At 42.6% G+C, this 24,824-nt stretch overlaps 1 protein-coding gene across 2 annotated transcripts in view; it reads left to right on the top strand.

The window, feature by feature from the left end:
• The window catches only part of virma (vir like m6A methyltransferase associated), a 136,739-nt gene that overhangs the window by 66,921 nt on the left and 44,994 nt on the right, over positions 1 to 24,824 (top strand). For both annotated transcript variants that reach the window (XM_063067165.1, XM_063067157.1), the window contains exons 11-16: positions 67 to 149; positions 6,205 to 6,307; positions 7,910 to 8,454; positions 11,997 to 12,232; positions 18,213 to 18,465; positions 22,009 to 22,226. In XM_063067165.1, coding sequence (XP_062923235.1) covers positions 67 to 149; positions 6,205 to 6,307; positions 7,910 to 8,454; positions 11,997 to 12,232; positions 18,213 to 18,465; positions 22,009 to 22,226 — 1,438 coding nt within the window. The remainder of the gene's footprint in view (positions 1 to 66; positions 150 to 6,204; positions 6,308 to 7,909; positions 8,455 to 11,996; positions 12,233 to 18,212; positions 18,466 to 22,008; positions 22,227 to 24,824) is intronic.

Genomic DNA, 24,824 nt, shown 5'->3' with positions numbered 1-24,824 from the left:
ATAAACTATCCTGAATTTTGAAATGTATTTTCTCTGCCATCTTATTCAATGTCTCTTGATTTTTAGAGTTAAGTAAATGGCTGGAGCCACTGAAAAATCTGAAGTTTGAAATTAATTGTATTCCTACACTTCTTGAATATATCAAGCAGGTGAGTTGTTTATTAGGTGTCTTGTTTTTATACCTCATTGTATAAGGTGGTATTGATGCTTCCACTAAATTTCCATGATTACTTTTGCTTATTTATCTGTTAATCATTGGTACTGGTTTATTATTATCACATGCACTGAGGTAAATACTTCTAATGGAATGCATCTCGAATAGACTTTGGGAAGTCCAGCTCCTGGCCTTCATGTGTGGCTTAGCTACTAAGCCCGGTGGAACCGTTTCTACTAACATAAGTGGCAATGGTGGGTTACTGGTGCCTTAAAACCTGTCGTTTTGGGCAGATGGTGCTTGTAGCCGTGGTTGGCTGCTCATCTAATCAAAGGAAATCTCTGATCTCAAACCCCTGCTGCCTTGCAGTTACACCCACTCATGGGGAAAGCTTCAGGAGTAAACCTTGAAGGAAAACTCTGGAGCTGGAGTCCTTAAAGCAGTTCAATGCGAACTGGCAACCTGTGCGATCCACTGATGCCAAACTGTATTGGTCTCTGCTGTTCCTTTGGATTCATCAGCTGTGTGGGGGTGGGGGAGTCTGTGATATGGGCAACAGCTTGCTCTCCGCATCATACTGGCCTGGCTTGCGTATACAACGTGAAAAGCTAGGATGCAGTGCCCATATTCGACCCTGACCAAGGGAGGGCCTTATATACTGAGGTATCATGAAAAGCTTGTCTTGCATACTGTTCACACAGGTCAGTTCATTACACAGTTCATTGAGAGTACAAGGTAAAACAATAACAGAATACAGAATAAATTGCAACAATCAGAGAGATGGTTAAAGTGATGTGATCATCTTTTGGGCTGTCATGGAGATTTTAACTTTCCTAACTTAGACTGGGACAGCCATACTTTTAAGGGCTTAGATGGGGTGGAATTCTTTTAAAGATGTTCAGAAAACCTTTGGGGAATATACAGGGAGAGATTAAAGCTTCAAAGTTTGGATAAGTGAGTGAGGCCTCTGTTGATCAGGGTTGACCATGGATGTTGGGTCCTAGCTATCTAGATATGCAAGCCTGGGCAGTATGATATGGAGAGCAAGCTGTTGGATAAGTGCTTGAATGGGAGCGATATGTAGGGCTATGGTGCAGGTATGGGTCAATGGGACCAGACAGAATACAAGTTTGGCACGGACTAGGTAGGTCAATTGGCCTGTTTCTGTGCTGTACTGCTCTATGACTTGACCAGCTCTTGGGCAATAGGGTGGGGCAAATCACTGAGGTGACAGTAGGGGACCAATGACCATGGTTCTATTAGTTTTAAGCTGATTATGGAAAGGGGAAGAACTGATCCACAGGTTCATGTTCTAACCATGGCAGTAGGAGACAGTAATATGAAGAGGTTGATTCCTTATTCTTAAGCCCGTCACCCTTACTGGAGCAGAGGCTGCCGACAGCAGCTCTCCAGAATCTTTTGCCCTGGGCCGTTAGGTGGTTGATCGGCCTTGTGGCTTTTGTTTGCATTATATAACTTCGTACATCTTTAGGGTGAAAATCTTTCCCAGGAATGAGATCTTTATAGCTTCTGTTGATGTTTCTGTAGCACTGGGGTTGCTAGCCGCCACCCCCCCCCCCACCCTCCCGCACAGCTGGGCTTGGGACCATTCATGGCAGAGTTGAAGGGGTTGACTGGAGTTATTTATTCATGGCGATAGGCTCACAGGCAAGTGGGAGGTTTTTAAAGATAAGAAAGAGCTGAAGAACTAATATGTTCCTGTTTATGTAAAGGATAAGGCTGGCAGGAGCAGGGAACCATGGATGATGAGGGATATTGAGGTCCTGGCCAGGAAAAAGAAGGCATGGGTCAGGTGCAGGTGGCTAGGGTTAAGCACATCCCTGGAGGAGTATAAAGATTTCAAGAAGGAAATCAGGAGATCACAAAGCAGAGAAGCTTTGGCAGAGAAGATTAAGGAAAATCCAAAGTTTTTTTTTAAGGGCCTTTCATTAACCAAAAGGGACTCCTTTGGTGGAGCTGTGGGGTATGAGCAAGATCCTGGAAAAGATCTGTGGAAAAGACATGGAGCTAGGAAAAGTAAGTGGGGAGTTTCGTGGGGATAGTCCACATCACAGTAGAGGGCTGAATGTCTTGTAAAGTATGAAGGCAGACAAATCGTGGGAAAGCTACAAACTTCATACAGAGAACACTGGAACTGAACTCTGAACTACGCTCCAAGCTGTAATAAAATTGCACTAACCATTATGCTACCATGGTGCCCTACCCATGCCTCCTTTATTATTTGTTATTAGGCAGTTCATCTGATTAACATTCTAGTTAGCCCCACTCCCCTCTATCTGTGACCTCAGTCGCTGCACTCCACTGTCAACACTTCACCTGTGTATGTATCTACTTAGAGATGCAATGCCGAACAGGCCCTTCCAGCCCAGAAAGTCGCACTGCCCAGCAACCCACCAGTGTAGCCCTAGCCTAATCACAGGACAATTTACAATGACTAATTAACCTAGTAATCTGTACGTCTTTGGAATGTGGAGGGAAACAGGAGCACCTAGAGGAAACCTAGACACTCATAGGAAGGATATGCAAAACTTCATACAGAGGATGCTGTAACTGAACTGATGCCCCAAGCTATAGTAGCATCGTGCTAACCGGTACACTACCTTGGCGCCCTGCCCATGCCTCCTCTTTCCTGGCCAGGGCCTCAATATCCCTGCTCATGTCAATCTTATCCTCTAACAGGAACACACAGAACTTAAGCTCCGTCCCATCTTCAAAAGCTTCCCACCTGCCTGTGGTCCCTATTGCTGTAAATAAACCTTGTTGGCCTTAATCTCAAAACTTCAGGCCTTGATAGCAGCAATGAGAAGAGGGCACGTCCTGGGTGATGGGAGTCCTTAAGGATGGATACCCCTTCTTGGGCCATCGCCTTTTCCAAGATATCCTTGATGCTGTAATCTCCTTTGTAATAACGATGGCACTCACTCCTGCTCCCTGACATTCACAGACCCCTGGCACACTGCTAATGTTGTCTACAGTTAAAACTGATGTAAAATATCCGTTAAGTTCATCTGCCATTACAACTACACCAGCATCATTTTCCAATAGACCAATATCAACTCTCACCTTCCTTTTATTGTTTATATAACTGAAAAACTTATAGTATCCTGCTGTATATTATTGGCTAGTTTGCCCTCATATTTTATCTTTTCCCTTATAGCTTTTTTAGTTATTTTTTGGGTTTTAAAAGCTTCCCAATCATCCAACTTCCCAATCACTTTTGCCACATTAAATGTCCTTTCCTTAGCCTTAACTTCCTTTTTGTCAGCCAGGGTTACCTACCCCTGCCATTTGAGAGCTGCTTCTTCTGTGGGATATATCTATCCTGCACCCTGTGAACTACTCCCAGAAGCTTCAGCCACATCTGCTCTGCTGTCATCCCCACCAGTATCTTTCTCCAATCCACGTGGGCAAGCTTCTCTCTCGTGCCCCTGTAAATTTCCTTTATTCCATTGCAATACTGATACATCTGACTTGTGCTTCTCCCTCTCAAATTGCAGTATGAATTCAATCATATTATCGTCACTGCCTCCTAAGGGTCCCTTTACATTAAGCTCCCTAAGATCTGGGTTATTACACAACACCCAATCTAATCACAAGCTGCTCTAAAAAGCCATTTTGCGGGCATTCAACAAATTCCCTCTTTTGCAATCTGACACCACCCTGACTTGCCCAATCCCCTTGCATATTGAAGTCCCCCATTACAATTGTGTCATTACCCTTATTGCATGCCCTTTCCAGCTTCCTTTGCAATCTTAATCCCACATTTTGGCTACTATTTTGAGGCCAATATATTACTCCCATAGTGTTTTTTTTGCCCTTGCAGTTTCTTAACTCAACCCACAAAGATTCAACATTCTCTGACCCTATCTCTTTCTAAATATGTAATTCTATCTCTACCAACAGAGCCACACCTATGCCTTCCTGCCTGTCCTTTCGATACAAAATATATCCTTTGATGTTAAGCTCTAACCATGGCCTTCTTTCAGCCATGTCTGTGATGCATACAACGTCATACCGACCAATCTTTAATTGTGCCATGAGTTCCTCCACCTTATTCTGAATGCTACGCATATTTAAATACAGCACCTACAGTCCTGTATTCTTCACCGTTTTCAATCTTGCCTCTGTGTAACAATTTAACTCTTTGCTCTGTCTGCATCTGTACCCAGTCATTGGCTTGTCCTTCCTTACATTCATGTTACACCCATCATCTACTTGTAAACCTGCTGGCTCATCCTCATACTGGCTCCCATCCCCTGCCATATTAGTTTAAACCGCTCTCAACAGCTCTAGTAAAGCTGCCTGCAAGAATATTGGTACCTCTTGGATTCAAGTGCAACCCGTCTGTTTTGTACAGATCACTCCTGTCCCAGAATCAGAATCAGAATCAGGTTTGTTATCACCGGCATGTGACATGAAATTTGTTAACTTAGCAGCAGCAGTTCAATGCAATACATAATCTAGCAGAGAGAGAAAAAAATTATAATAAATAAACAAGTAAATCAATTACGTTTATTGAATAGATTTTAAAAATGTGCAAAAACAGAAATACTGTATATTTTTTTAAAAGAAGTGAGATAGTGTCCAAAGATTCAATGTCCATTTGGGAATCAGATGGGAGAGGGGAAGAAGCTGTACCTGAATCGCTGAGTGTGTCCCTTCAGGCTTCTGTACCTCCTAACTGATGGTAACAGTGAGAAATTTCTGGGACACCGCTCCCTTAAGATGTCCTGCGTACTTTGTAGGCTAGTACCCAAGATGGAGCTGACTAGATTTACGACCTTCTGCAGCTTCTTTCGGTCCTGTGCAGTAACTCTTCCATACCAGACAGTGATGCAGTCTGTCAGAATGCTCTCCATGATGCAATGATACAACTATAAAAGTTTTTGAGTGTATTTGTTGACATGCCAAATCTCTTCAAACTCCTAATAAAGTGTAACTGCTGTCTTGCCTTCTTTATAACTACATCAATATGTTTGGCCAGGTTAGATCCTCAGGTTATCCAGAAATCTGAATCCCTGTCCCAGCTCCAATTCTTCAGCCACGCATTTTATCTGCCACATCATTCTATTCCTATCCTCACTGTCGCGTGGCACAGGCAGCAGTCCCGAGATTACTACCCTTGAGGTCTTGCTTCCTAGCTTCATTCCTTACTCCCTGTATTATGTTTTCAGGACCACATCCCTTTTTCTGCCTATGTCGTTGGTATCAATATGTACCATGACTTCTCTATTGTGTACAGATTGGGAAAGGAATAGGGAGAAGGGAATCATTGTTTAGAAAAAGGGACGAGGAAGGCGAGGGAGCAGGAAACACCAGAGAGACATTCTGTAATGATCAATCAATGAAATGTTTGGAATTATATGGTCTTGCCTGGTGTCTCAAGGCTGGGTGTGTCTATACCTGCACCATCACCTGTCCCTTGCACTCCTTGTCTGCCACCTGTCCCACACCCTTCCCACGGCATTCCACCCTCACCATTCCCAATATGCTTTGCCGCCGCCAGATCTACAAACTCACTGTCTGCTCCACGTAGATAAATATAGTAGTGTGCACCGTAGCAGTATATCTGTGACTTTTGCATGATACTGTACGTCTTTGCAATGTGGGAGGAAGCTGGATCACCAGAGGAAACGCATGCAATCATGGTGTGAACGTACAGTCTCCTTAAAAACAATGCCAGGAATTGAACCCTAATCGCTGGCATGCAGCCATTGTGCTGTCCCCATTTTTTTTGTATTCTTTTCCCTAGTGGAAGATGTAAATAATTTGATGTTTGCTTGCTGTAGGAATTGAAGGCTACAAGCTACATAGGTAGTGGTCCTGAGTTTTATTTTTGTGAACTCCAAATATTCTAAGATGTATTTAATTAAAAAATCGTGTTTATTATTCTGCAAGGTGATTGATTTTCAAGATACAGCCTTCATTGTTACTACTGTTTTTAATCAAAGAAATGTTTGATAAGTTGTTTCAGGTATCTGCCCGTTCAGATTAAAATTATTTAAATTGGCTTTCATTGTTTTTTTAAGAACCTGGATAATCTGACCATTCAGATGACTCAGGAAGGTGCTGGTTTAACCACTGCTCTGCGTGTCCTTTGCCATGTTGCCTGCCCGCCTCTGCCACTTGAAGGTATGGTATATGATGGAATTGATATCATGGTAGCATAAAAAACTAATTGCTCAAGGAACTCAGTAGTTCGAGAGCATTTCTGGGGTGGAGAAGGAATTGTTGACATCTCAGTTATAGACTCTGCATAAAGACTGGGAGTTGAGAGGAAAGAAAGTTGATTACCTTCCCTCTCCACACTCGATTATGATGCAGGGTCATACCTTGAAAAACTAACGGTACTAGAGATGAAGATTTCATTTCAGTTTAATCTAATCTAAATGAAATTGAGATTGATTTTAATCTAATTTTAGATGAATTAGATGCCCTTCTTCTGGAACTCAATAACCTTAGAGTAGCATTCTATTCTTGACTCATTGCTATTTGAGACACAGCCCCTTGCAATGGTATCATCTGCAAATCTGTAGATGAAGTTGGAGTTGGAGCATGATCTGGCCACATAGTCGTGAGTGTACAGCAAAAAGATTATAGATTGGCTTTTTTTGTCAAGTGTAAATGGAAACGTGCAGTGAAGTTTGTCATTTACATCAATGACCAGCACTGTTCAGGATGGCACCATGCTTCTGGCACTAACACAGCATGCTCACAACTTATTAACCCTAACTGGTTCATCTTTGCATTGTGGGAGCACCCAGAGGAAACCCACATGGTCACGGGAAGAAACTCCTTGGAGATAGCAGCGGGAATTGAACCCAAGCACTGTAAAGCATTACAATAACTGCTACACTACCTCTCCTCCCTACTCCTTCCCAATCCCACAGATGCTGCATTGCTCCCACAGTTTTTTATTCCATATCCTAGCATCTATAGTCTTTTGTTGACAGGATGGTAATTATGTTTCAACACTGTTTTCCTAAAGTGACCTCACTTAACTAAGTTAAAAATGTTACATGCTATTGTATCTTGTCAGTAACTCTAACAGCATCCTTTACAACCCTGTCATGTAAGACCGTAAGATGTAGGAGCAAATTAGGCCATTCAGCCCGTCTGAGTCTGCTCTGCCATTCAGTCACAGCTGATTTATTATCCCTCCCAACCTCATTCTTCTGCCTTCTCCTTGTAACCTTTGATGCCCTGTCTAATCAAAAACACCCTGCTTTAAATAAAGCCAGTAACTTAGCCTCCACAGCCGTCGGTGGTAATGAATTCCGCTGATGTATCAAGCTAAATACTGTTTGTGACAAGGCTGCTTTCATATTTGCAATAGAAACACTGATGTTAATGCTTGCTATGATTCACTTTATATACTGTTTGTATCTATGTACATGTGTATATACACCCCACCCCACCCAAATAATCAAAGGGAATTCAGTCTATTTTTGTGATCAGTTTTTGTCCTTTAAGAACTAGGACAAATAAATGGCTGCCCCATTAACCAATGGTCCAATTAATTGGGATTCACTGTGTGTGTGTGTGCGTGTGCGTGTGCGTGTGTGTGTGTATACACGCACGCGCGCATGCAAAATTCTAAGCAATTAGTCTCAAAAAATCAATTTAGTTTAACTCACATTCCAGAAAGCTGATGGGCAGTGAAGAAACTAGTTTTATTTTTCTTTCAACAAGCTGTATATTTGATTTGTATTTTTTTGATATTTATTTCACTAGGTCAACAGAAAGATCTAAAGTGGAACCTTGCAATTATTCAGTTGTTTTCGGCAGAAGGAGTTGACATATTTATTCGAATTCTGCAAAAGCTGAACAATGTCCTCCTACTGCCTTGGAGGCTGCATGCAAACATGGGAACTACTTTGCAGAGAATTATGATCCTTTCCATTACAAGGTGCACCCTTTCCCTTTTAAAGGCAATGCTGACTGAACTTCTGAAGGGAGGGTCATTTGAATTTAAGGATGTACGTATCCCTACTGCTTTGGCAACCCTTCACATGGTCCTTTGCTCCATACCTTTGTCTGGGCGACTGGATGATGAAGAACAAAAGATTCAAAATGACATTGTTGATATTCTACTTACTTTTACTCAAGGCGTTAATGAACAGGTCGCGTACTCTGAAGAGTCTCTGGCAAACAACACATGGTCATTAATGTTAAAGGAAGTCCTTTCCTTTGTACTGAAAAGACCAGAAGGATTTTTCTCTGGAATGTCATTGCTTTCTGAGCTTCTACCTTTCCCATTGCCCATGCAAACAACTCAGGTGAGATTTGGCATCTACTTGCACCTAACATAGAACACTGTGCATACAGCACATGTCGTGTTGAACTTTTAACCTACTCTAAGATCAATCTAACGTTAAGATATGGAGCAGAATTAGGCCATTTGTCCCATCTGGTTTACTTCCCCATTCAATCATGGATAATCCCTTTTTTCCCCTCCTCAGCCCCATTCCCCAGCCTTTTCCCTGTAACCTTTGATGCCCAGTCCAATCAAGAACCTATCAAGTTCTGCCTTAAATACACCCAACGACCTGGCCTCCACAGCTTCCTGTGGTAATACATTCACAACCCTCTGGCTAAAGAACTTACTCCACATCTCTGTTTTAAATGGGTGCCCTTCTATCCTGAGGCTGTGCCTAGACTCTGTCCTAGACTCCCCCACTATGGGAAACATCCTTTCCACATCTACTCTGTCTATGCCTTTCTATATTTGAAAGGTTTCAATGAGATACCCCCTCATCCTTCTAAGTTCCAGCGAGTACAGACCCAGAGCTATCAAATGTTCCTCATATGATAACCCTTTTATTCCCGGAATCATCTTTGTGAACCTCTTCTGAACTCTCTCCAATGCCAGCACATCTTTTCTTAGATGAGGAGCCCAAAACTGTTCACAGTATGAAGGTGGGGCCTCATAAACGCCTTATAAAGCTTCAGCATCACATCCCTGCTCTTGTATTCTTGACTTGAAATGAATGCCAAAATTGCATTTGCCTTCCTCACCATTGACTCTACCTGCAAGTTAACCTTTAGGGTATTCTGCACAAGGACTCCCAAGTCCCTTTACATCTCAGATTTTTGGATTTTCTCCCCACTTAGAAAATAATGTGCACATTTATTTTTTCTACTAAAGTGCATGACCATGCATTTTCCAACATTGTATTTCATTTGCCACTTTCTTATCCATTCTCTTCATCAAAGTCCTTCTGTAGCCTACCTGTTTCCTCAACACTACCTGCCCCTCCACCAATCTTCGTATCATCTGCAAACTTGACAAAAAAGCCATCTATTCCATCATCTAAATCATTGATATACAGCATAAAAAGAAGCAGCCCCAACACTGACCCTGACCACTTGCAGCGAACCTGAAAGGGATCCTTTTATTCCCACTCGCCTCCTACCAATAAGCCAATGCTCTAACCATGTCAGTAACTTTCCTGTAATACCATGGGCTCTTAACTTGGTAAGCAGCCTTGTCAAAGGCCTTCTTAAAGTCCAAATATAGATCATCCACTGCACCCCTTTTATCTATCCTACTTGTAATCTCCTCAAAGAATTCCAACAGGTTTGTCAGGCAAAATTTTCTCTTAAGGAACCCATGCTGATTTTGTCCTGTCTTATCCTGTGTCACCAAGTACTCCATAATCTCATCCTTATTAATTGACTTAACATTTTCTCAACCACTGAGGTTGGACTAATAGGTCTATAATTTCCTTTCTGCTGCCTTCCTCCTTTCTTAAAGAGTGGAATGACCTTTGCAACTTTTGAATTGCAGTGATTTTTGAAAGATCATTACTAACGTCTCCACAGTCTCTACCACTATCTCTTTGAGAACCCTAGAGTACAGTTCATCTGGTTGGGTACCCTCAGGCCTTTCAGCTTTTTGAGCACCTTGTCCCTTGTAATAGTAACTGCCCCCACTTCTCTTCCTTCACTCCCTTCAATATCTGGCACACTACTAGTGTCTTCCACAATGAAGACTGGTGCATAATATGTATTTAGTTCATCTGCTGTCACCTTGTTCACCATTATTACTTCTCCGCCCTCATTTTCTGGCAGTCCTATTTCTACTCCTATCTCTTTTATTTTTTACATACTTGAAAAAGCTTTTATTATCCACTTTGATATTGTTTGCCAGCTTGCTATCATATTTTGTCTTTTCCCTCCTAATGATTTTCTGTAGGTTTTTAAAAGCTTCCCAACCCTCTGACTTCCCACTAATTTTTGCTTTGTTGTTTGCCTTCTCTTTTGCTTTTACATTAGCTTTAACATCCCTTGTCAGCCACGGTTGTACTATTTTGCAATTTGAGTATTTCTTTGTTTTTGGAATGCACCTATCCTGCACCTTCCTCATTTTCCCCAGAAGCTCATGCCATTACTGCTCTGCTGTCATCCCTGCCAGCATCTCCTTCCAATTTACTTTGGCCAACTCCCCTCTCATACCACGGTAATTTGCTTTACTGCACTGAAATGCTGCTATGTCAGACTTTACTTTCTCCCTATCAGATTTCAAGTTGAACTCAATCATATTGTGATCACTGCCTCTGAAGGGTTCTTTTACCTTAAGCTCCCTAATCCTCCAGTTTATTACGTCACACCCAATCCACTATAGCTGATCCCCTTGTAGGCTCAACGACAAATTGCTCTAAAGAACCTTCTCTTAGGCATTCAACAAACTCACTCTCTTGAGATCCACTACCAGCCCGATTTTCCCAATTGACCTGCATGTTGAAACCTCCCATGACTATCATAACATTGCTCTTTTGACACGACTTTTTTATTTATCGCTGTGATCTGTGACATCCCAGCTACTGTTTGGAGGCCTGTACTTAGCTGCTACCATGTGACCTTTTACCCTTGCAGTTCCTTAGCTCAACCCAGAAGGATTCAATATCTTCTTATGTCCTATCTTTCTACTGATTTGATGCCATTCTTTACCAGGAGATCCACGCCATTCCCTCTGCCTCCCTTCCTATCCCTCCGATAGAACGTGTAACCTTGGGCATTCAGCTCCCAACTACAGCCATCCTTCAGCCACAATTAAGTGATGGCCACAACATAATACCTGATAATCTGTAATAGTGCAACAAGATCATCCACCTTATTTCTTATACTCCGTGCATTGAGATATCACATTTTGAGTACTGTATTTGCTTCCTCTGTTGATTCTGCATCCCTAATGCACTGATACTCACCCTGCTGGCTGCAATTTTGTCCTATCATCTGCCTGCCCTTCCTGACCGCTTGCATGCTATCTTTGCATTTTTATTATTTGTCCTATCCTGAGCCCCTTCACTCTGGTTCCCACCTCCCTGCCAAATTATTTTAACCCCTCCCTTCTGCGTAGCCCTCCTAACCCTTCCTTCCTACATAGCCCTCCATTTTTCCATCATTCATGTGCCTACCCAAGAGTTTCTTAAATGCTCCTAATGTATCTGCCTCTACCACCATCCCTGGCAGGGCATTCCATGCACCCATCACTCACCATGTTTAAAAAAAAAACTTACCTCTGACATTCCCCTATACTTTCCTCCAATCACCTTAAAGTTATTTCCTCTTATATTGGCCATAATCTGGGTTCTCTTCTAAGTTTTTATGACACTGAGAAGATGGCAATGGCTACAATTTTCTCAGGTTGATTTTGTATGCTATGTCACAGAAGTTCTAGCATACTGTTACCTGAAATGCAATTTATACATTAATGCTGCCATTTTGCTAATATATAGCATATCTTTGTAGCTTTTGAGAGTGGCATATATTATTGTATTTTGTTTATTAACCAGAGGATTTGTATTTAATTTGACAGCCGATTTCAGCAGAAGGTGTAGCTATTGCCTTGAATACCAGGAAACTGTGGAGTATTCACCTCCAGATACAGGGAAAGTTTTTGCAGGAGATAGTTCGGTCCAGCTTTGCATCCAGCTGTCAGCCTTTACAGCAGATTCTCAGACGTGTGTGCATACAACTCTGTGATCTGGCTTCTCCCACAGCCCTTCTTATCCTGAGGACCGTATTAGATCTGATCATTGAAGAATTAAGCAGGTAATTTTTTGTTCGTGTACTTCATGCAATTTTATCTGATTGTAGTCAAGAGAGTTTGCAGGTGCTGCAAATCCAGAGCAATGCACACAAAATGCTGGAGGAGCTCAGCAGGTCAGACAAATCTACAGAGGGGAATACACAGTTGATTTATCAGGGTGAGACCTTTCAACAGGACTGGAAAGGACGGGGGAAGATGCCAGAATAAGAAAGTGGGAGGAGGGAAATGAGTGCCAACTGGCAGGTGATTGGTGAGACCAAGCAACGGGGAATGTGGATGGGTGGGGGAAGTGGCAATGAAGTGAGAAGCTGGGAGGTGATAGGTGGAAGATGTAAAGGGCTGAAGAAGGAGGAATCTGATAGGGGACTGTGGTGATGTGCAGGTGAGGAGAAGAGAAGGGATGAGAGGGGACTAAGAATGGAGAATGGAAGGGAGAGACGGGGAGGGAGGAGAAATTACAGGAAGTTAGAGAATTTGGTGTTCATGTCATCAAGTTGGAGGCTGCCCAGATGAAATATGAGGTGTTGCTTCTTTCCATGGATACTCAGCCTGACCTGCTGAGTTCCTCCAGCGTTTTGTGTACTTGATTATTGTGGTATGTTTCTCTGTGTTTCATTCATGGAAGCTGCTAAGGAATATTTTTAAAATTCTGAAAAAGCTTCTTTGATTTGGAAGACAAAATAGACATGTGAAAAGGGCAATGTTACGATAAACATGGGGGATTGGGAAAATTAGGTTCGTGCTTGATCCCAGGAGAGGAAATGAGATGGCTTTTTAGAACAGCTTGTGGTTGACCCTACTAGGGGAAAAGCAATTCTGGATTGGGTGATGTGTGATGACCCAGATTTGATTAGGGAGTTTTAAGATAAAGGAACTCTTAGGAGGCAGTGATCAAAGGTTCAGAGGTTGATTTATTACTGAAGTACGTATCCATATACAACTGAGATTCATCTTCTCCAGATAGCCGCGAAACAAAGAGAGAACATGAAAGTCGTTCAGAGAGAAACATCAAACACACTCCTACACACAAAAATGAATTGCATCCCGATCATCAACCCCCAAACCCCGCTTTCCTCACACAACTTTGACCCCTAAACAACCCCAAAAAGCAGAGAGCAGCAAGAACATCAACCCCAAACTCCCTCCCCTGGCATTACAAAATGGAAAAGGAACAGGCGGAAATAGACAGAATATAAAAACTGTGTCTGAAAAAGTCCACAGTCCGTGAATGCAGTAGTCCAATCCATAGACACAGAACCATTCTCCGACATCATCAACATTCATCTAAAGAGAGGGACACCATATCAGGTAGAGGCCTACCCGTCTGCGTCAAGGAGCCACACAGCGATAGGTCAGCCAGCCTCCCATGTTCGCTTTGATGCCTTAATTTTCCTCAATGCTTTAATTGGTGGCTAATGGATGCTTTACTCAGTGAAATGGTGTCCAACATAGGCTCATGCCCCAAGGCCGTCCAAGTACTCACTCGCTTCCCGGAATCTACTCGGAGGCAGCAAAGCACTGGATCACGCAGGCTTTCTCCAAGCAGTAAAATGCAGGCTCTAACAGTCTCCGAAACACATTCAATATTAAAAATAAATGTAAAAGAAGTAGAATAGACATTCATGGGCTATCTAGAATTTGCCGACTGAAGGGGCATTTTTATGCTGATGCTATCGTGATCATAATATGATAGAATTCACCCTGCAGTGTGAGTGTAAGAAACTAGTCAGATGTATCAGTATTACAGTGGAGTAAAGGGAATTACAGAGGCATGAGAAAGGAGCTGACCAAAGTTGATTAGAAGGGGACACTAGCAGGGCTGATGGCATAACAGCAATGGCTGGAGTTTCTGGGAGCAATTTGGAAGGCGGAGGATAGATACATCCCAAAGATGAAGAAGTATTCCAAAGGCAGGATGACACAACCATGGCTGACAGGGGAAGTCAAAACAATATAAAAGCAAATAATAGAGCAAAAATTAGTGGGAAGTTAGAGATTTGGAATGCTTTTAAAAACCAACAGAAAATAAGTAAAAGCCATAAGGAGAGAAAAGATGAAATATGAATGTAAGCTAGCCAATACTATAAAAGAGTATACCAAAATTTCTTTTCAGATATATAAAGAATAAAAGAGGTGAGAGTAGATATTGGACTACTGGAAAATAATGCTGGAGAAGTAGTAATGGGGGAAAACAAAAAAATAGCAGATGAACTGAATGAGTATTTTGCAAACATGAGGAAATCTGCAGATGCTGGAATTTCAAGCAACACACATAAAAATTGCTGGTGGACGCAGCAGGCCAGGCAGCATCTCTAGGAAGAGGTACAGTCGACGTTTCAGGCCGAGACCCTTCGTCAGGACTAACTGAAGGAAGAGTGAGTAAGAGATTTGAAAGTGGGAGGGGGAGGAGGAGATCCAAAATGATAGGAGAAGACAGGAGGGGGAAGGGACGGATCCAAGAGCTGGACAGTTGATTGGCAAAAGGGATATGAGAGGATCATGGGATGGGAGGCCTAGGGAGAAAGAAAGCGGGAGGGGGGGAAGCCCAGAGGATGGGCAAGGAGTATAGTGAGAGGGACAGAGGGAGAAAAAGGAGAGAGATAAAAATAAATAAATAAATAACCGATGGGGTACGAGGGGGAGGTGGGGCATTAACAGAAGTTAGAGAAGTCAATGTTCCTGCCATCAGGTTGGAGGCTACTGGGACGGAATATAAGGTGTTGTTCCTCCAACCTGAGTGTGGCTTCATCTTGACAGTAGAGGAGGCCGTGGATACTTGATACTTGTGGGCATCATTTATTTTAATTTTCAGCATGCTAGGCAGCTGCTTAGAGGAGCCCATGGCTGCTGATTGTTGGGACAAGGTTTGAGGAGTCAGCGTATTTATAAAGGTGAAATTTGCATCACCTGGCCTTTCCTAACGATGACTGTGAACAAGCCATACCCCTATCAAGCTAATTAAGGTCTGAGACCTTGGTAAAAGTTATCTGAGAGCTCAAATCTCTTGGGGTGCCCAAACTTTTGCATGATGCTCCTTTTTTTCACTTTAAAATTGTACAAAACAAAAATAATACACTAATCTTGCTTAAACTATTGAAAAGAATGTTTCATCTTTAACTTTATGACTTTTGGAGATCAGTTCATCTTTTACTCACTTAACTATTCACAGTAACAGAAATTTTGACCGGGGTACCCAAGCTTTTGCATGCCAGTGTATATGTCACCATATACAACCCTGAGATTTATCTTCTTCAGGGCATACTCAATAAATCCAAAAACCATAATAGAATCATTGAAAGACAGCACCAACAGGTTGGACAACGACTGTGCAAAAGACAAAAAACTGTACAAATACAAAAAGTAAATAATAATAAATAAGCAATAAATATCAAGAACATGAGATGAAGAGACCCTGAACTTGAGTCCATAAGTTGTGGGAACAGTTCAGTGATGGGATGAGTGAAGTTATCCCCTTTGGTTCAAGAGCCTCGTGGTTGAGGAGTAGTATGTTTTCCTGAACCTGGTGGTGTGGGTCCTGAGTCTTTGGTATCGTCTTTCTGATGGCAGCAATGAGAAGGGAGCATGGCCCAGGTGGTGAGGTTTACTGATAGATGCTACTCTCCTGTGACAACACTCTGTATAGATGTAGTCAATGGTGGGGATGGTTTTGCCCATGATGCACAAGTCCGTATCTGCTACTTTTTGTACAATTTCCATTTAAGGGCATTGATGTTTCCATCAGGCTATGAAGCAGCCAGTCAATATACTCTGCACTACTCATTTGTAGAAGTTTGTCAAAGTTTTAGATGTCATGCCATGTCTTCGCAAACTCTTAAGGAAGTAGAGATGCTGCTGTGCTTTCTTCACAATTGCCCTTATGTGCTGGGCCCAGAACAGGACCTCAGAAATCATAACACTGAGGAATTTAAAGTTGCTGACCCTCTTCACCTCTGATCCTCTGATGAGGACTGGCTCATGGATATCCGGTTCCACTTTCCTCCTCCTGAAGCAATAATCAGCTCCTTGGTCTTGCTGACATTGAATAAGAGATTGTTGTTGTGGGATGACCTCAGCCAAATTTTCAATCTCCCTCCTATATGCTGATTCATCACCATCTTTAATTCAGCCTGCAATCGTGGTGTCATCAGCAAACTTAAAAATGGCATTGGAGCTGTGTTTAGCCACACTGTCATAAGTGTAAAGCAAGTAGATTCAGGGGGCTAAGCACACTGTCATAAGTGTAAAGCAAGTAGAGCAGGAGGCTAAGCACACAGCCTTGTGATGCACCTGTGCTGATGGAAATTGTGGAGGAGATGTTGTTGCCAATTTGAACTTAACTGAATTTCTTTTGTCAGAGGTAATGAATCTGTGGAATTCATTGCCACAGACAGCTGTGGAAGTCAAGTCATTGAGGTTGATCATCATCATCATCATCAGGTGCCGTGCCCAGTTTGAGCTTTGACTGCCATGGCCCACACACTCCTGTTTCGGGTCAAGTGGATCAATTCATTGGTATTCATTTCCAGTTCTCTGGCTGCTGTCTCCATCATCATCTTCCTCTTGCTTTCTTCCCTTCAATCTTTCCCATAATTATCATGCATTCTAACTCCTCTTTCCTAATCACATGTCCAATGAAGTTATGTTGCCTTTTCATGATCTCATACATTATTTCTCTTTTTGTGTTTGCTCTGTTCATGACATCCTCATTAGATATTTGTTTTGTCCATGATATTCTTTGCATCCTCCTCAAAAACCACATCTCTGCTGCTACAATTCGTTTCCTCATGTTCCTAGATATTGTCCAACATTCTGAGTCATATAACATAACTGGATAAACGAAACATTTCAGTGCTCTGAGGCGGGTTGTCATGCCTAGTTTAGTATTGGTCAGTATACTCTTCATTCTCGTGAAGGTGTCTTTTGCCATCCCTATTCTTCTTTTGATGTTCATGTCGCACCTGCCATCTGATGTCACCCAGCTTCCTAAGTAGCAAAAGTTCTTCACTTGTTTTATGTCTTCCCCGTTTATTCTCAGCCTGCAGATAGGATTCTCCTTCTTTTTGGATATCACCATACATTCTGTCTTTTTGCAATTGATAGGTAGATGCATTTTTGCACTTTCTTCAACAATTATATCAATTAAGTTTTGTAGTTCTTCCTCTGTACTTGCAATTAACACAGTGTCATCTGCATATCTGAAATTATTGATGTTTTCACCGCCAACTTTGATTCCCAAGGTGTCTCTTATTTTTTATAGTATTGTTTCATTGTACATGTTAAATAAATCTGGGGAGAAAACACACCCTTGTCTAATGCCTCTCTTGATTTTCGTAAACTGACTTACTTCTCCATCTATTCTTACAGCGGCAGTTTGTTCCCAGTACAGGTTTCTGATTAGGCGGAGGTCTTTTGAATCTAGATCTAGAGTTTTCTGTAATTTTTCAAATAACTTGAGCTTCACTTTATCAAATGCTTTTGTGTAGTCGATAAAACAAACAGGTCTTTTTGCACTTGAATAGCTTGTTCTGATAGTATCCTTAACATCAATATTGCATTTCTTGTACCTTTGTCTTTCACAAAACCACATCAAATACAACCAATAGGCTTGTATCTTACTTTTAGCTCTTGTCATCAAAATTCTTAGAAGTAGCTTGGTGATATGACTCATTAAACTTATGGTCCTATCTAATTCATATTCTATTGTTCCAGGTTTCGTAGGAAGAGTGATAAACACTGAGGTTGATAGGTGCTTGATTAATTAGTTGTCAAAGGTTAAGGGGAGAAGGCAGAGGAATGGGTTGGAGAGGGATAATAAATCAGCCTTGATGGAATGGTGGAGTAGACTCGATGAGCTGAATTTTGCTTATTGTATTATGGTTCTTGTGCTCTTAACACATTTTCTTAATGTCAGCACAAATCTTTGTTTTGAGACAGATTAGAAATGTTTTGTCGTAGTACTCAAATGCTTCTTTCATCTTACAGTCCTTTAGAAGGGAAAGAGAAGACCTTCACTGCCCAGACTGGACGGCTAATTGCATTGCTGGATTCCTTAGCTTCCCACGGAGCTTGCAAAGCTGCTCTCCTGCATCTTCTAAGTGGAGCAAGCAAGGGTGATGAGAGGTTTGCAGAAGTATTTCGGGACATGCTGGAATTGTTACGGACAGTGGGTGACAACGTACATCATCAGCATTGTGCTGAGTATGTTGCTTCTTTAGTGCAATCCCTCTGTGACCAGGTAAACTCTTATTTAAAAAGCTGATCGTTGACTTGCATTGCTTTTGCATTTATCCTGCTTATTTAAATGGTGATCCTTTTCTCACTGAGGTGACATTGATCCAGAGGAGATTCTTTGGAAGTAAAGAATGAGGCATAAAACATAGAAACATAGAAACATAAAAAATAGGTGCAGGAGTAGGCCATTCGGCCCTTCGAGCCTGTACCGCCATTCAGTATGATCATGGCTGATCATCCAACTCAGAACCCTGTATTAGCCTTCCCTCCATACCCCCTGATTCCTTTAGTCACAAGGGCCATATCCAACTCCCTCTTAAATATAGCCAATGAACTGGCCTCAACTGTTTCCTGTGGCAGAGAATTCCACAGATTCACCACTCTCTGTGTGAAGAAGTTTTTCCTAATCTCGATCCTAAAAGGCGTCCCCTTTATCCTCAAACTGTGACCCCTCGTTCTGGACTTCCCCAACATCGGGAACAATCTTCCTGCATCTAGCCTGTCCAATCCCTTTAGGATCTTATACGTTTCAATCAGATCCCCCCTCAATCTTCTAAATTCCAATGAGTACAAGCCCAGTTCATCCAGTCTTTCTTCATATGAAAGTCCTGCCATCCCAGGAATCAATCTGGTGAACCTTCTTTGTACTCCCTCTATGGCAAGAATGTCTTTCCTCAGATTAGGGGACCAAAACTGCACACAATACTCCAGGTGTGGTCTCACCAAGGCCTTGTACAACTGCAGTAGTACCTCCCTGCTCCTGTACTCGAATCCTCTCGCTATATATGCCAGCATACCATTTGCCTTTTTCACCACCTGCTGTACCTGCATGCCCACTTTCAATGACTGGTGTATAATGACACCCAGGTCTCGTTGCACCTCCCCTTTTCCTAATCGGCCACCATTCAGATAATAATCTGTTTTCCTATTTTTAACCTGCTTACGTTTTACTAATTGTTACCAGAACAGAGACAAACAAGGAAGGCAAAGAAAAATATGTCATGGTTATTTCATTCTCATACTCAGTAACAATTCTCCAGTCATAACAATTAACCTATGAAATAGATTCAAGTAACATAACACCTACTGCAGAAAAAAACACTGAGAAGCTTCTAGAAAAATACAGGAGCAGCTACACCACAATTACTAGAAATAATTATATGTATTTACAGTAGGTGACTATATAAGAATTATAAGCAAGCTTAGGAGAGTTAAACTACAAGAAAAATAGCAACTCTACAGTACATGCTAATCCAACAAGTGCCAAGTTATCAAGAAACAGTTACAAATCTTTACATTGCTTATTCTGTATAAGCGAGTTCAAAGTTGAAAGCAAATTTATTAACAAAGTACATATGTGTCGCAATATACACAAGGGTGACTGCACTGACCCTGGTAACCATAGACCAGTAAGTTTAACATGTATTGCTGGTAAGATAATGGAAACGTTAATAAAGAATGAGCTGGAAAAGCTGCTGATAAGAACAGGCATGTTAGCAGAAAGCCAGCCATGGGTTCATAAAGGGGAAATAATGTTTTACTGATGTGCTGGAGATATGAAGAAGTATTTTATAATAACAATAGAGTGGCTGATATCATTTACTTGGATTTTCAGAAGGCTTTTGACAAGGTTCCCCATGAGAGGTTAATAATGAAATTTCAGGAGGTCGGGGTTCAGGGTAAGATGTGTGAGTGGGTGTAGAATCGGCTCAAAAGCAGAAAGCACCGAGTTTGGTGAGAGGATCATTTTCACACCCAGAAAATGTTAAAAGTGGGGTTTCGCAGCAATCTGTTTTGGGGCGCTGCTGTTTTAAATTTACGTTAATAATTTGGATAAGCACATAACAAATAGACTAATTAAGTTTGCAGATGACACAAAAGTAGGGGGGCAGGATGGTAACATTTCAGGCAGCAGAATCAATACAGTTAGATCTAAACAAAATCCAGATGTGGACAGATAAATGGCAGATGAAATTTAATGTAAGTAAGTGTAAAATATTACAAGCAACATACATCAAAGTTGCTGGTGAACGCAGCAGGCCAGGCAGCATCTATAGGAAGAGGCGCAGTCGACGTTTCAGGCCGAGACCCTTCGTCAGGACTAACTGAAGGAAGAGTGAGTAAGGGATTTGAAAGCTGGAGGGGGAGGGGGAGATGCAAAATGATAGGAGAAGACAGGAGGGGGAGGGATAGAGCCGAGAGCTGGACAGGTGATAGGCAGAAGGGGATACGAGAGGATCATGGGACAGGAGGTCCGGGAAGAAAGACGGGGGGGGGGGTGACCCAGAGGATGGGCAAGAGGTATATTCAGAGGGACAGAGGGAGAAAAAGGAGAGTGAGAGAAAGAATGTGTGCATTAAAAAGAGTAACAGATGGGGTACGAGGGGGAGGTGGGGCCTAGCGGAAGTTAGAGAAGTCAATGTTCATGCCATCAGGTTGGAGGCTACCCAGACGGAATATAAGGTGTTGTTCCTCCAACCTGAGTGTGGCTTCATCTTTACAGTAGAGGAGGCCGTGGATAGACATGTCAGAATGGGAATGGGATGTGGAATTAAAATGTGTGGCCACTGGGAGATCCTGCTTTCTCTGGCGGACAGAGCGTAGATGTTCAGCAAAGCGGTCTCCCAGTCTGCGTCGGGTCTCACCAATATATAAAAGGCCACATCGGGAGCACCGGACGCAGTATATCACCCCAGTCGACTCACAGGTGAAGTGATGCCTCACCTGGAAGGACTGTTTGGGGCCCTGAATGGTGGTAAGGGAGGAAGTGTAAGGGCATGTGTAGCACTTGTTCCGCTTACACGGATAAGTGCCAGGAGGGAGATCAGTGGGGATGCCATTCCCATTCTGTCATGTCTATCCACGGCCTCCTCTACTGTAAAGATGAAGCCACACTCAGGTTGGAGGAACAACACCTTATATTCCGTCTGGGTAGCCTCCAACCTGATGGCATGAACATTGACTTCTCTAACTTCCGCTAGGCCCCACCTCCCCCTCGTACCCCATCTGTTACTCTTATTAATGCACACATTCTTTCTCTCACTCTCCTTTTTCTCCCTCTGTCCCTCTGAATATACCTCTTGCCCATCCTCTGGGTCACCCCCCCCCCGTCTTTCTTCCCGGACCTCCTGTCCCATGATCCTCTCGTATCCCCTTCTGCCTATCACCTGTCCAGCTCTCGGCTCTATCCCTCCCCCTCCTGTCTTCTCCTATCATTTTGCATCTCCCCCTCCCCCTCCAGCTTTCAAATCCCTTACTCACTCTTCCTTCAGTTAGTCCTGACGAAGGGTCTCGGCCTGAAACGTCGACTGCGCCTCTTCCTATAGATGCTGCCTGGCCTGCTGCGTTCACCAGCAACTTTGATGTATGTTGCTTGAATTTCCAGCATCTGCAGAATTCCTGTTGTTTGTGTAAAATATTACATATAGGAAGTAGAAATACTAGATTTAAATATACGGGGGAGTCTTGAATTACATTTTAATGCAAGTGGAATGTAAGGTATCAACAGTGTTCTAATAGTTTTTTTTTATTCTTACCACCTTTGCAGGACATTTCATTAATCTTGAATAATTCATCTGAAGGATCTGGTACTGACCTGGAGCAGCTGTCCAGTTCCCTGCCCAGTGGAGAGTTTTTGTCATTAATTTGTGATACTTTCTTGCAAGCACTGGCTAATAATGAGACCACATTTACCACAGTTCTTACCTGCCTCAGGACCATGATATTTTTGGCAGAACATGAATATGGATTTTTCTATTTGAAGAGGTAATGTTTTTGGAATCGCTTTCCATAAGATCATAAGGCATAGAAGCAGAAATAGGCCATTCAGCTCATCAAGTCTGCTCCGCCATTCCATCATGGCAAATTTATTATAGAGTTAACATGTGAGAAACATTTGATGTCTCTGGGTCTGTACTCTATAAAAGAATGAGGAGAAATCTCATTGAGCGAATGGTTCCTATAGCAGGGGGAGTCTAGGGCCAGAGGTCAGAGCCTCAGATTCCATTTAGAACAGAGATGAGGAGGAATTTCTTTAGCCAGTGGTGGTGAATGTTGAATTCATTGCCACAGATGACTGTGGAGGCCAAGTCGTTGGGTATAATTAAAACGGAGGTTGATAGGTTCTTGATTAGTAAGGGCATCAAAGGTTATGGGAAGAAGGCAGGAGAATGGGGTTGAGAGGGTCTTTCAAATTGCTCAAATAATTGTAAGCTGCTAATTAAAATGGTGGCATGAGTGGATTTGCTCTGAATAAGCTTCTGCAGAGGATTAGATTAGATTATGAGAACACTCAGTCCTGGTTTATTGTCATTTAGAAATGCATACATTAAAAAATGATACAACGTTCCTCCAGAATGATATCATAAGAAAACACAGGACAAACCAAGACTAAAACTGACAAAACCACATAATTATAACATATAGTTACAACAGTGCAAAGCAATACCATAATTTGATAAAGAGCAGACCATGGGCACGGTAAAAAAAAGTCTCAAAGTCCCGATAGACTCATCATCCCACGCAGGCGGCAGAAGGGAGGAGCTCTCCCCGCCATGAACCTCCAAGCGCTGCCAACTTGCCGATGCAGCACCACTGGAAGCACCTGACCGCAGCAGACTCTGAGTCCGTCCAAAAACTTCAACCCTCCGACCAGCCCCTCCGACACAGCCTCTCCGAGCACCATCCTTTGCCGACCGCTTTGACCTCGCCGGGCCGCCGAGCAACAAGCAAAGCCGAGGACTCGGGGCCTTCTCCTCCGGAGATTCTGGATCACACAGTAGCAGCAGCAGCAAAGCAGGCATTTCAGAAGTTTCACTAGATGTTCCTCCGTGCTCACACCTGTCTCCATCAGATCAGGATTGTGCACGGCACCCTACTTGACAAATAACAGACATCACCACCGGAGTGGCCACTGCGAACTGTGTTGCACTGCCATCTTCTCCTCCCGCCAAGATTTTATTCCATTTGAAAGAATCGTAGTTAGCCAATAATTACAGTCTAAGATAACATGTCAGTAATGGTAAAAGACATTTATGTAGTTTGTTAGTTAGAGATACAGCTTAGAACAGGCCCTTCTGGCTCAAACGAGCCACACTGCCGAGCAACACGCCGACTTAACCCTTGCCCAATCACAAGACAATTTACAATGACTGGTACGTCTTTGGACTGGGAGGAAACGGGAGTATCCGGGGGAAGTTCACAGGGAGGATATTCAAACTCCTTACAGGTGATGCCAGAACTGAAGTCCAAACCCCTGAGTGTAATAGTGTTGTGCTAACTGCTATACCACCATGCTGCCTCACAGGATAGGAGCAAACAGGATAATTCAATTTATACTGTTTGGACCATTCAATTACCCCCGAAGATGAGTCTTAATTCCAAAATGGGATATTGGACATCAAGAATCTATCAACCTCCACCTTAAATACACTCAATGACTCAGTCTCCACACCCATCTGTGGCAACGAGTTCCACAGATTCACCACCCTCTGGCTAAAGAAATTCCTACTCATCTTCTATTCTAAATGGATGTCCCTCTTTTGTAAAGTTGTGCCCTCTGCCCTAGACTTCCCCCGTTACAGGAAAATTCCTCTAACTATGCCTTTGAAGACTTGATGGGTTTCAATGAGATCTCCTACACTCCAGTGAAATAAAAGCTCCAACCTGCTCACCCTCTCTCCATAATTCAGTCCCTTGAATTCCGGCAACATTCTCAAATCTCCTCTGCAGTAGGTTCCTGTAAGAATCAACCATTGTTAGAATTGTTATCTATATAATACTAAAACTCTCATGCTCTGTCCGTCTGTCTGTCTGTGTCCTCCAATTAGCACAAACGGTGCATTACAGCGGCACTTTTTTTGGCTAAATCGAATTAAAATGCGCTAACTTACAGAGTGCCGGCAAAGTTCAGGGTTATATATTCGTATAAAATTGCTCATTAGCAAAAATCAACAGGCTCCCTTTTAACCTGAGAGCCAATCCGCCATCGTAGAAATGGGGACGCGACAGCCCGACGCATGTGCACGGCCAGCCTCAGCAGCGACACCTACTGGAGCAAAAGGGCAGGGCAGCTCTATTTCGAGGAGTCACATTCTGCTCATCACCATCAGCATGTGCAGGATTGGGACAGATCTAACTGCCACCCATCAAAAAGAGATTATTAAATCTTATTGTAATGACGTACTTCGAGACATCCATAAAACCATTTGCTGCAGTCAAAGGACAGCAGTGACTATATCACGTCCATTTAGGAGAGCACCAACCACATCATCAATAATAATCAGCATCCTTTGGTATTACTGCTTCGTATCTTCTATCCAGCATTAGGGTAAAAAAAAATGGTCAGCCTAATTATGCCGTATG

The sequence above is a fragment of the Mobula hypostoma genome, chromosome 1 (assembly GCF_963921235.1).
Source record: "Mobula hypostoma chromosome 1, sMobHyp1.1, whole genome shotgun sequence".
NCBI lineage: Eukaryota > Metazoa > Chordata > Chondrichthyes > Myliobatiformes > Myliobatidae > Mobula > Mobula hypostoma.
The sequence above is the reverse complement of the archived record's forward strand: the minus strand, read 5'-3'. Positions and strand labels throughout refer to the sequence as shown.